Source organism: Lagopus muta, chromosome Z (assembly GCF_023343835.1).
Source record: "Lagopus muta isolate bLagMut1 chromosome Z, bLagMut1 primary, whole genome shotgun sequence".
Lineage (NCBI taxonomy): Eukaryota > Metazoa > Chordata > Aves > Galliformes > Phasianidae > Lagopus > Lagopus muta.
Window position 1 is genome coordinate 13,936,268 of NC_064472.1, and position 13,393 is coordinate 13,949,660.

The following is a 13,393-nucleotide window of genomic DNA, read 5'->3' on the forward strand; positions in this document are numbered from 1 at the left end:
CCTTGGCCAAAGACTTTGTGAGGTCTTAGTGGGAAAGCATACAATCTACTGCTTATCCTAATATTTTGATAAATCCGATCTATCTTTTGTGTATGTTGTCCAACAGATAACATCCTTGCAGAAATAAATTTTCCTGCCTAGGGAGTCTGAGCACTTTGAAAGATGCCTGAAAAAAACAGCCCAGCGAGGGGCAGGACAGGCTGTATCAGGACTAAATCTTCAATATTTCTGCAATGGCCACAGCCCTGCTAGCAAGAGCTTTTCAGTTGTTCTAAAGGTAGGACTACATACCACTGTGCTCAGAAAATTACTTTTTGATAGACACTGGAAAGAAGAGTGGAAGGCCAGGCTGGACATGGCTCTGAGCAGTCTGGTCTAGTGGTTGGTGACTCTGCTCACAGCAGGTAGGTTAAAACTCAATGATCACTGTGGTCCTTTTCAACCCAGGCCATTCTATTATTCTCTGATTCTATGAACTGCATGAAACATGTATATGTTACATTTTTTGATTTATGCATAAAGTGATACATTTCTTGTGCAAATAAATGCACTTTTACAAAAAGTAAAAATATGTTTCTTTATACATTCATAAATGAATTTATAAAATCATTCATGTTTTTATTTATCAGTGAAATTTCAGAGTTTTGCTTTCTAGAAAATACAGCAAATTTGATTTTCAAACAGTCTAAGAAAGGAACGATTGCCTCCTCAGCTCTGTACCGCAGGAATTCCTGACCACAGCTCACTATGGGCTTTATAACAGGAGAACCCCATTTACACCATGGCAGTATCATCACACTCACCTGACTCATAACCTGGGGCTCGGATCTCACAGTTTGTGCCGTAGGTGCCAGCCTGGCACAAGCAGAGGCACTCTGTCCCAGAAAGCACAGGCCTGCCATTGTTGGGGCACGGGGCACACTGACATGGGTCAAACCTGCCTGCATATTCCCCGAGGGCCCTTCTGAGGTTGCGTCGCCTGGTCACGGCACAAGGCATGTTCTTCACCAGATCCACAATGGACGACACCTGGAAAACAGCCATTCAGTTAGCACTTACCTTCAGTTTAACTGTGTGCCATACTTTGCAATGTAGATCCAACCAGGAAAGGTACATTATTTTCTTTATATCTTGCCCAGATGTGTGTGCACATGTAATTCACCTCACATTCAACATCATCTGGATTTAAAGGGCAGGAATGCATAGCTGCTGGCTGTTGGGTATTTATCAATATTTTTCTTAACCTTCTCTTACCTCAAAGTCAATTACTACGGGATTGTCCTTGGTCGATTCCAGCCAGTTTATAAAGATTGTGTTCCCTGGAAAAGCCCCCTTTTTCTCCCAGGCCAGTGCAGCAGCATACTCTGATCTGCCACCTTTGACCAGTGAGACTGACCGTTCTGCTGACTCCAATATGGAACCTGAAGGGATTTCAGAACAGAAATGTGAGACAAAGGCCTTCAAAGAAAACAACAGCATCATAAGGAAAAGTGTAACAGGATAGAAAAGAATATACTGAAATATTATAGAGTTACCCTTAGAAGAAATGAGTCTAAGCTCAGAAAAAAAAATTCCTATTCTGTTTAGTGATGTATCAGTTTCCTAAAGAAGGCTGTGTAAGGCTGCTGCCATGGAGATATTCTCAACTACACCAGAGACTTGTGAAATTGTATGGATAAAGCAGGCTTCGCTAGAAGAAGAATGCACTACAAGGCAGGATCTTTGGTCCCAGTTATAAATGCCTGATTAATTGGACTTGATCACAGAATGAGTGCAAAAGCAGTGGAGGTGTGGGTATATCTGTTTTTAGTGATGCAGAACACAATCCTTACCATTCTTTCAGAAATAGTGCCAACCTTCTGTGGTATGAGATGCATTGTTGGGGACTTCATGATGTCTGTTCAAGATGAGGAAGATGGGAGGGGAATATAAGGGTGCATTACATTGCCGAAATCTCTCAGCAACTCTGAGCAACCTCTAGAAAAGATCATGGAATCACAGATTTCTCACTTTAGCAAGCCTGACTCTAGCCATGCTTGTCAGATCCATGACTGCCAGAAAGAGCCAGTGACACTGGATCTCAAGTTACAGAACTCGAGAGCAGAGGATGAGAGTTCCTCTACCGTAATTTTGCAAGCAGGAAGATGTTTTTGATGTTTGTTTCATTGAAACAGTGAAACAGTTTCAACCCCAGGCAATACAAGGGGTTGTTCCCCAGGGGTTGGTACTGGGGCCTGTCCTGTTCAATGTCTTTATTGGTGACCTGAGTGGTGCGGTTGACACGGTAGAAGGAAGGGATGCCATTCAGAGGCACCTCAACAGGCTGGAAAGGTGGGCCCAGGTGAACCTGATGAGGTTCTACACAGTATAGTGCAAAGTTTTGCACTTGGGCTGGAGGAATCCCAGGCATCCGTACAGACTGGAAGGAGCAGTTCTTGAGAGCAGCCCTGTAGAAAAGGGCCTGGGGGTCCTGATGAATGAAAACCATAACAAGAGTAAGCAGTGTGCTCTTGCAGCTCAGAAAGCTGGGCTCCATCAGAAGAGGGGTGGCCAGCAGGGACATTGTCCCTCTCTACTCGGCTCTTGTGAGGCCCCATCTGCAGTACTGTGTCCAGGTCTGGAGCCCCCCATACAAGAAAGACAAGGAGCTGTTGGAGAGGGTCCAGAAGAGGGCCATGAAGATGATCAGGGGGCTGGAGCACCTCCCCTACGAAGACAGGCTGAGGGAGCTGGTCTTGTTCAGCCTGGAGAAAAGAAGGCTGTGGGGTGACCTCTTAGGTACTTTTAGTACCTAAGAGGAGGGAATCAATTCTTTGAAAGGGTTGATAACAGCAGAACAAGGGGAAATGGTTTTCAAATTGAGGGAGGGAAGATTTAGGTTGGACGTCAGGGGGAAGTTCTTTACAGAGAGAGTGGTGAGGTGCTGGAATAGGCTGCCCAGAGAGGTTGTGGATGCCCCATCCCTGGAGGTGTTCAAGGCCAGATTGGATGGGGCCCTGGGCAGCCTGGTCTACTAGTAAATGATTAGTGGCCCTACCTGTGGTGGGAGTGATGGAGCTTGATGATGCTTGAGGTCCCTTCCAACCCTGGCCATTTTGTGATTCTGTGACCTGGACAAGGGGAATGAATCACAGGATGATAGAATGGCCTGGGTTGAAAAGGACCACAATGATCATTGAGTTTCAACCCCCTGCTATGTGCAGGGTCGCCAGCCACCAAACCAGGCTTCCCTGAGCCACATCCAGCCTGGCCATGAACGCCTCTAGGGATGGGGCATCTACAACCTCCTTGGGCAATCTGCTCCAGTGCATTACCATCTCTGAGTGAATAATTTCCGCCTAATATCTAACCTAGATCTCCCATCTTAGTTTAAAACCATTTCCCCTTGTAATATCACTGTCAACCCATGTAAACAATCATTCCCCCTCCTGTTTACATGCTCCATTCAAGTATTGGAAGGCCACAATGAGGTCTCCCTGGAGCCTTCTCTTCTCCAATCTAAACAAGCCCAGTTCCCTCAACTTTTCTTCATAGGAGAGGTGCTCCACCCCTCTGATCATCTTAGTGGCCCTCCTCTGGACCTGCTCCAAGAGCTCCACGTCCTTCCTGTACTGGGGACTCCAGGCCTGGACGCAGTACTCCAGATGGGCCTCACAAGAGCTGAGTAGAGGAGGACAATACCTCCCTCTCCCTGCTGGCCACTCCTCTTTCAATGCAGCCCAGAACACAGTTTGGCCTTCTGGGCTGCAAACGCACACTGTTAGCTCATGTCCAGTTTCTTCTCCACAGACCCCCAAGTCCTTCTCCACAGGGCTGCTCTCAAGGAAATCTTCGCCCAGTTTGTATAACTGCCTGGGATTGCTCTGATCCAAGTGCAACACCTTGCACTTGGCCTTGTTGAACCTCATTAGGTTCTCACGGTCCCACTTCTCCAGTTTGTCCAGGTCCTTCTGGACCTCTTCCCTTCAGTGCATGGACCACACTGCTCAACTTGGAGTCATCTGCAAACTTGCTGAGGGTGTACTCAATGCCATTGTCTATGACACTGATGAGGATGCTGAGGAGCACTGGTACCAAGACCAACCCCTGAGGGACACCACTTGTGACCAGCTTCCACCCTGAAACAGAACCATTGATCACAACCCTTTGGCTGCATCCAGCCAACCTATTCTTAATCCACCATGCAGTCCATCCTTCAAATCCACCAATCTCCAATTTAGAGAGAAGGATGTAGTGAGGGACCATGTCAAAGGCTTTGCAGAAGTCCAGGAAGATGACATCCGTCGCCTTTCCCCCATCTACCTATGCCATTACTCCATCATGGAAGACCACCAGATTCATGAGGAATGACCTGCCCTTGGTGAAGCTGTGCTGACTGTCTCAAATCACCTTGGATCACCTCACTGAGTACAACCTCAGTAAGTTTGCAGACGACACCAAGTTGACAGGAAGTATTGATCTGACTGGGGGTAAGAAGGCCTTATAAAGAGATCTGGACAGGCTGGATAGCTGGCATGAAGCCAATGGGATGAAGTTCAACAAGACTAAGTGCTGGATCCTGCACTTCGGCCACAGCAACCCCAGGCAATGCTACAGGCTTGGGGCAGGGTGGCTGGAAGACTGTGTGGAAGAAATGGACCTGAGCGTGCTGGTCAAAGTTTGGCTGATCATGAGCCAGAAGTCAAGAAGGCCAACAACACTTTGGCCATCAGTGCTTCCAGCAGAAGCAGGGAAATGATTTCCCTCTGTACTCAGGCCTAGTAAGGTCACATCTCAAGAACTATGTTCAGTCTTGGGCCCCATACTACAAGAAAGACATTGAAGCTATGAAGCCTGTTCAGAGAATGGCAACAAATCTGGTGAGGGGTCTGGGTGCACAAGTCTTATAAGGAGAAACAGAAGGAACTGGGATTTTTTTATTCTGGAGGAGGATCTGGGGAAACCTTATCACTCTCTACAGCCACTTCAAAGGAGGTTGTGGTGTGCTGGGGGTTGGCCTTTTCTCCCACTTAACTAGTGATAAGACTGGAGGAAATAGCTTCAAGTTGTGCTGGGGAGATTCAGGTTATGGATGTTATGGATGTTAGGAAAAAATTTCTCTTCAACTGCAGTTAGCAGTTAGGCTCTAGAATGGGCTGCCCAGGCAGGTGGTGGAGTCATTATTTCTGAAGGTGTTCAAGAAATGTTTAGATGTTGTTCTAATCGGCATAGGTTAGTGGGAAATGTTGGTAGGAAGTGGATAGTTGGACTGGATAATCTTGAACGTCTTTTCCAACCTTGTTGATTTTATGATTCCATGAACACTGGCCTCTCTGTCAGTGTTGGAAGAACACCTTTAGTGTTTGAAGAACTCCTCTAGCCTGGAGGACCTGGTGTGCCTTGTTGAGGATAACTCAGGTTAACAAACAGAATACAAACCCTGTTATTATCATAGTTACCTTCATGTTTCACAGTCATCTTGTTTGTGACACATTCGGTACTGACTTTCTTCTTCTTTCGGAAAAACACACGCCTTCTTGTTTCTGTTCGAATACACTCCATTGATTCATCCACTGACAGACCTAGAAGTACAAAAGCAGCAGCTGCATCACCATAGATCTGTTAAATCACAGGTCTCCCTGCTCACTCATTTCTTTCTGACCTCTTTACTACATTCAAGCTCCTGATCCACCATTGTCTCTACTGCCAGGGTGTGTTCTGCTCCTCATCAAACCAGTTCCATCAGGTGCTGAATAGACTCTCCTAAACTCAGCCTATTCCTGTCTAGGTATTTCTCCTATATCACCTCTTCTGTTGTATCTGATAACCCTTCCTTCTTCTGGCGCACCATGGAGCAGTCCTTTGCTGTTCAAAATCAAAACCCAGTCACCCAAGGTGCTACTCTGCAGAGTGGGTGGGAACAGCAAACCTTCATCTGAGCCCAGGTCATACCAACGGGCTGCTCTGCCTGGAAAAGTAATTACCACCTATTCCTGCAGCACTTTGGACAAAGACCACCAATATTATAGAAGAAGACATTGCTCCTGAAGGTACCCAATTCCCTGGCTACAAACACCAGTAGAATGCATCGTACTTACCTATAGGCCCTGTAGGTACCCTCCCATGCCCATACAAGTTACAGTGGTGACATTAAATATCATTACTATTAACCAAGAATTTCTCCTTCTGTAATATTCTGTTTTCATTTTGACAATCTAGCAGTCATGGATTAAGTTTCAGACTATTTTCTAATCAATATCAGCAGCTCTAAAACTGTAGCCCAGAAAGCGACATTTCTCTCAGACCTCAGTCCCACAATGGTGTATATTGGAAAGCCTTCTTGGTGTCAAAGGATTTGGACTTGAAGGTCCTAAATACTGTCACGAACACAGTGACATTTACCAATTAAAGAAGATCTTCAATTTTTTAAAATAAAGCGTGGAAGTTCCTTCTTGCTTTATATTTGAGCAGTGTGAGTAATTCCTCTGTCTACGCAAATCTAAGGGATTCTTTTTCTGTTAGTTGTTGAGTTTTCTGTATGGTGGAAGACCTAAAAATAGAAAATGGTAAGAAAAATAGTAAACAAATTGCTAAAGATTACATACCTGAGTTCTTGAGTTCCTCGGAACTATACTGGTAAAGAATGTCGTAGGAACCACCCATCCTTCCAGAGGTGTAGTAATGAGTGCCAAAGTCGTCAAATATTCTACTGTATAAAGCATAGTTGTACTCCAGGGGCAGCTGGTTTAGAGCTTTTAGAAAGACATCTGAGAGCTGCAGATTTGACTCCTTCATGGTGAAGTTTGCAACAGAGATGACTTTATGGACTCTAATAAAGTTGGAATTCTAGATATAAAATTAAAAAAAATAAAATAAAATAAAATGAAATAACATAATCTTGCTGCTTTCATGGGTAGTTGATTGCAGAAAACAGAGTGGCCAAGAATATGATCTGAGCTACATTGAAAACCTATTTCCTCTAGTCCATCATGATGCTTTAACCATGATTAAACTCACATAGACTAGCCCTGGAATTTCCAAGCATCCTGTGAGGTTCTCAGGGACAACACTCACTACTGCTTTGCATTGTGGGAGTGTATAGGATTTCAGTGTGAGTTAAGAATTCCTAAGCAGTGGACAAACAGAAATTAAAATGACTTCTGCTATAGCAAATATACCAGTAATTGATAAGACAGGCAAAAGACTAGGAGGAAAGGCTGAAGCTAGTAAGTATCTGTGAGCTGTTTGTAATTAATCTTGAGTGGGTATTTTGGATACTACCTCATTATTGTGAGGTCTCAAATGTTGTTTATCAGTCTGCTAAAACTAAACTTACAGGAATAAAGTTTTAATTCAGTGTCAGGCTGTTAACACACAAGGTCTGGGGCGTGATATGGGTGGAAAAAAAAGCAAGAAGTTCAGAAACTAGAAGCATCACCTCTTACATTCAGAAAACTCTTGTTTTTGAGACAGCTAATTTTTTTTTGTGTTCACTGTTGAAGGTTGTTAATGAGAGAGTTCAACTAAAAAGAGAAGAGAGAAAAAGAATACTGAATGGAGAAACTGGTAACATGGCAAAAAAAAAAAGTAACAAAAAAAACCAAACAACAAACCTGAAGCAAAGAAATCAAGAGCAAAAGGGGTGATGGGAAAGAGCACAAAATGAGCAATCTGCAGAAAGAAGAAAATCATTATAAATAAAATTGATACTGAGCTATCTATTCTGCTATTGAGTTTTCATATTGATAGGTTGATTCTGCTCCATTTCTGTCTTCAGGTTCATGTGGCATAGAAGTCATAAGACTGCATAAAATATGGAGTTTCTTCAGCCAAGAGTCAGCAACATAATATGTGAGCTGGACCACAGCACTGAGATGTGCACAGCACTCTCCATTTCAGTGCTCTCATTTGCATGCTGGAAGATAAACTAAGGGCACTCAGCTTTCTGCAGCAGTGAGAATAAAAATGGAAGAAATAGGATATATAATATTCCCTGGACTGTACTCTGCTCCTTAAATACCCTGAGGTAATATCGTTTCTCAGAAAATGACTTCCAGGTGATTTGGGCTCAGTTTTAAGCTGTACCATATCACATTTCAGCTATGATGCACAAAATTACAAGCAACTTTGGCAAACATTAATTCTAAATGCTCAGGTGGATATGATGCTCCCCCATACCAAAAAATATTTTTTTTCTTGACTTGCACCATGCATTTATATTCTCTAATATTCAAAGCATCTTAAGTGCTTTTCTTACTAGCAATTTCCCTTACAGTTGTCAAACCCAGTGACTTCTTTATTAAATCCCCAAGGTTTGAACAACCTTGGAAACTTTTACTTGAAGAAGAAATTCAGGAAACTGAATTCCAAAGTCTCCAGTCACATGTCTAAACATACTGGTAACCCCTGGCAACTGTGGCAATCTTTATCCATGAATACCAGGTATTAATACAAAATGCAATGCTGTAGATTGAGGTGATTATTCCCAAAGATATTCAGTCAAAATCCTGGTCTAAATCAAGTGCAGATACTCAAATAAGGTCAGTTATTATATAAAAACAACTGACAAAACAAAAATCATCCAGACACAAGCTGAGCTGGCCTGATGAAACCAATAGTTTTAATTAATTAGAACATTTCTCACAAAACAGACTCTCACTAGAACGTACTGGTTAATTAAATAATGTTTACTTCCAAGTAATGCAAGCACAGAATCTTGCCTCTCGTCCCCACGGATGGGGATGGCTTCCTATCTTTCAGGCCTCAATTTTTTAATTCAAGCCATCCAACTCAATGAGCTGCAGCCAAGAATATTAGGAGCATGAGCCAATGGGTTGGGTGCAGAAACTTCAGGAGTCCCTTGGTGTCTTTGAATGCCCGGAACACACATGCTATCAGGCAGTTACCAGTGTGCCAATTCTGAGATAACTTCTCTATCTCAAAGGAAAATGGAGTTTGAAAAAATTTATGAAATTCAGAAAAAAAAAAGAAGCAGAAGAAGAAAATGCTAAATAAAACTAATAACATGTAGCATAATGAGCAAGATTAATCAACAAGTTTATGATGTAATGGGTAATACAATAATAATTAAATATTATTATTATTAAAAAATAATACTAAAGTTTCACTTTATGAGTCTTTCCTTATATTTAGTAGAGAAGAGTGACAGCTGGTAACTGGGGCTTCCTTTAAGCCCTGCTGGAACACTACTGAGAGCACTCACATTTATGTAAAAATCCACTGAGTTTCTTTTAACTGATACAAAATGAGGGCAACTAGATGAGATGCAAGGTTGTGTAAATCTGTCATTGTCTATAGATATGCAAGATGTATCCCACCCAAAATGCTTGTTTTGATGCAAACAGAAGACCAGAAAGGGGTCATTACTGTCATGAAAATTATTTTAAAATTAGAATACAAGAATGTGTACTAAACAGCCTAAAGATTAGCTTAACAGTAATAATAATAATAATAATAATAATAATAATAATAATAATAATAATAATAATAATAGACAAACAAAAATAAGCATCAGAAACATATTCATATTTCCTCTTAACAATATGGAAAAATTCAAGACCTTTGAAGTCACTTAGGCCCTACAGTGACTCTGTGATGCTCATGTGAAGCTATTCTGCTTGCAGTTTGAAAATCTGGTCTGAATTTGACCTCCCAGATTGTTAGTTCTCACTCATTGTCAGTGATCTGTTTAAACTACTTTTACTTCGTAAGTGAATATTTTGAATTTATAGATTTGTTTCATATACATATGTAAGTAGATATCTGCTGTTGTATACACCTATAAATAAACTGCATACAGGTAGGCAGAGGTGAATGCAGAGGCTTCCTGTAACGTGGTAAGGAACCTGAAGATCAAAATTAAAACTCTTGCCATGGACACAGTCAGGAGGAAATAAGCCATCTACAGCCAACAGCAGACCAAGTCATCAGCTTTCTCATGCATGTTTCTGAAATTTTATGACAATAAAGTTCAAAACAAGTTTAAGTCCAATAAAAATTCCTCAAGAAAGTTTCATTGATATTCACATTTCTTTTCATAGTTTGGGACTGGATTTAAACCTTTAAGAAGACACCATTCTATCAAAATAAACTCACTGGTTCTACAGAAGAAAAACTTGATACATATAACTGCATCAGAATGACAGCAAATAGAATTCCAGTAGATGGAACTTAAGCAAAGATTATTGCAGACTAGAAATTGTGGACTACTTAATCAGTCAAGTTACTTAACAATTAAGACAAGCCTGTAAGCTAGTAATAAATCTGTCATGAAAACATTAAAATTACAACAGATGTTTTTGTAAAAGATTTACTATAATTTTATTACAACTCCTCGGTTTCAACAAGCTTTAATTTTGAACAGTTTTATGACCTCTGCCAGGCGTAATTACAGACAAAAGAATAGTTGATCCTTTACTATCATTAAACTCTAGAATTATTATATTTCACAGTATTTGCCTGAAGTAGAGAGGCAGAATTTTATGGGATGTAGTTGTCTGTTCTCAGAAACTTTTCTCTTGGTGTGTTATTTCTGGGATTATTTTTGTGACTCTGTGCAGCTTAACAGAAAGTATGTTGCAACCAGGAACATCCTGTAGAATCAGGAGAGGACCTTCTCGTTTTTAATTCTAGTAGTTTTGCAAAATGTAATCCCAATATACCTTGTTAGTGGATAACCTGTGGTAGCTCAGTTCCCCTAAACAAGAAGATGGAAACTCAAAGAAAGGAAGAAATTTATGTCACCATTCAATTACCTTTTCATGTGAGGCTTCAATGGCTTTCTTGAAGGAGGCAGATGATGTGATTTGAACTTTTCTTTTCCTTGAGAATAGACCTGGTATGCCAGATCTTCTCCGAGATGAATGAGAGGATGTACTGCTTCCCACATCACCATCACTCAGAGGCGTTAAATCCTTGTAGAAATCTGATTTTACATCATCCTCTTCATCTATTACCTAGAGATTCAGTAAACCAAAATCAATTTGCCCTAATAACTTGAAAGGGAGCAATGTATTAAACAATTAATTCTTGGCTTCTTCTGGAATAGACATGTCTAATGCTTGGGAACATAGCAGTAAGCTAAAAAGCTATTATAGGGTAAGGAGATGGCTGTACAGTAGGCAGTTATACAAGGCAAAAAAAAAAACAACAAAACAACCAACCAACAAACAAACAAACAGTCATGTTCTTCTAGAAATCCCCAGTCCCCTTGCCCTAAAGCTTAAGAACAATTTTCCTTGAATGTTTCAAAATGCTTTTCAAAGACTCTCAGACCTGCATATTATGTCCACACTAAAAGTAAGTCTCTATTTGTATTGTATGATGGTGTGTTTTTTACTTTCTGCTTGAACATCTTTATTAATGACATCGATGAGGGAATTGAGTGCACCCTCAGCAAGTTTGCTGATGACACCAAGCTGAGTGGTGCGGTTGACATGGTGGAAGGAAGGGATGCCATTCAGAGGGACCTCAACAGGCTGGAGGGCTGGGCTTGGGTGAACCTAATGAGATTCAACATGGCAAAGTGCAAGGTTTTGCATTTGGGCTGGAAGAACCCCAGGCACCTGTACAGGCTGGGAGGAGCGGTCCTTGAGAGCAGCTCGGTAGAGAAGGACCTGGGGGTCCTGATGGACGAGAGACTGAACATGAGCCAGCAGTGCGCTCTGGCAGCTCGAAAGGCAAATGGGATCCTGGGCTCCATCAGGAGAGGGGTGGCCAGCAGGGACAGGGAGGTGATTGTCCCTCTCTACTCGGCTCTTGTGAGGCCCCATCTGGAGTACTGTGTCCAGGTGTGGAGCCCTCAGTACAAGAAAGACAATGAGATTTTGGAAAGGGTCCAGAGGAGGGCGACTAAGATGATCAGGGGGCTGGAGCACCTCCCCTATGAGGACAGGCTGAGGGAGTTGGGCTTGTTCAGCCTGGAGAAGAGAAGGCTGCGGGGTGACCTCATTGCAGCCTATCAATACCTGAAGGGAACCTACACCCAGGAGGGGAGTAAACTCTTCAAAAGGGCTGACAACAGCAGGACTAGGGGAAATGGTTTTCAAGTTGAAGGAGGGAAGATTTAGGTTGGATGTTAGGGGGAAGTTCTTTACAAGGAGAGTGGTTAGGCCCTGGAACGGGCTGCCCAGGGAGGTTGTGGATGCCCCGTCCTTGGATGTGTTCAAGGCCAGGTTGGACGGGGTCCTGGGCAACCTGATCTAACTGTGTATGTTTGGTGGCCCTGCTAGGCAGGGGGGTTGGAACTACATGATCCTTGAGGTCCCTTCCAACCCGGGTGATTCTGTGATTCTGTGATTCTGTGATTCTGTGATTCCCTTCTAGAAGAATGAGCAGGTTTTATTCAGATGGGAGTCAGAGCACACCTGTAGTGTAAGTCACCATATTGCAGAATGGACTAGAAGTAAATGAATAGTAATAGAGAGTGAACCTACCAATTAACATTGGCAAGACTCAGTTATGCTGCTGCACTAAGCAGTGATACTAAGGCATCTTGAACGTCTGTTCAAAAGTGACTCATTTCCCATAATTAAGGCAAATCCCTTGCAAGATCTGTGACCTTTAGATTCATTTTTTACCATTTCAGGCTTACTTAATAAGGCTTTGTAGGATCTGTGAAGGACTTCGGGCAGTGATGTCCACTCCCCTGATCCAGTTCTGTTCTCCAAGTAAACACATGCTTTTGCATTAAAATGCACTGCAGCTCCAAGCAGAAAGCTGGTTCAGTGACATTTCTATATCAAAAACTACTCTAAATGTTGAAAAATAGAGATGCAAGCTCAGGTGAGAATCACAAGCTCGTAATATTTTTGCAGATGGATATTAGTTATCTCATAGACAACAGAGCTTGAAAAAATTGGGCAAGCCAAGAATTGTTTTCCCCACAGAATATTTCTGTACACAGTACTTCTTCAATGCCATTGACCAAACCAGACAATGTTGGAATTTGCTTTGTTCAGCTGTGCCTTTTAAAATAAAATCTCACAATATTCATGTTAATAATCAACAGTTCAGTCTCTTCCACTCCTTCAACTTTTTTCATGTCCTGCATCCCTTTTTTCCCAGTACTGTAGCCATTTGCTTCAGAGGGGCCTTCCAGGATGTATGCAGCCAGATACTACACCTCAATCATAATATCCCAATTATTTTATAAATATCAGTGTTTAAAAGTCTAAACTGTCCTGCCTGAAAATCATATTCCAAGATTTGAGGAAAAATAAAAAACAATGTCCTTTTTTCTTGGCCTGTCCTGCAAGACTTCTTCCCAGACTTTTAACCTTCTGCCTTGTAGACTCTTTACCTGCCACCTCTTACTGATGGTCGGAAGGGCTGGTCAGGGGACAAGCAGGACTGAGAGGCTGAGACAGCTGATGGAGGAGCTGCTCTCAAAGCT

General features: G+C 42.2%; 2 protein-coding genes across 5 annotated transcripts in view; one reads left to right on the top strand and one right to left on the bottom strand.

The window, feature by feature from the left end:
* The window catches only part of GHR (growth hormone receptor), a 996,322-nt gene that overhangs the window by 401,288 nt on the left and 581,641 nt on the right, over positions 1–13,393 (top strand). The window lies entirely within an intron of this gene.
* C6 (complement C6) overlaps positions 1–13,393 on the bottom strand; it is a 29,897-nt gene that overhangs the window by 9,744 nt on the left and 6,760 nt on the right. For all 3 annotated transcript variants that reach the window (XM_048930891.1, XM_048930888.1, XM_048930890.1), the window contains 5 exons: positions 10,755–10,955; positions 6,585–6,825; positions 5,439–5,561; positions 1,255–1,421; positions 804–1,029 (listed from right to left, as the gene is read on the bottom strand). In XM_048930891.1, the coding sequence (XP_048786848.1) occupies positions 804–1,029; positions 1,255–1,421; positions 5,439–5,561; positions 6,585–6,825; positions 10,755–10,955 (958 nt within the window). The remainder of the gene's footprint in view (positions 1–803; positions 1,030–1,254; positions 1,422–5,438; positions 5,562–6,584; positions 6,826–10,754; positions 10,956–13,393) is intronic.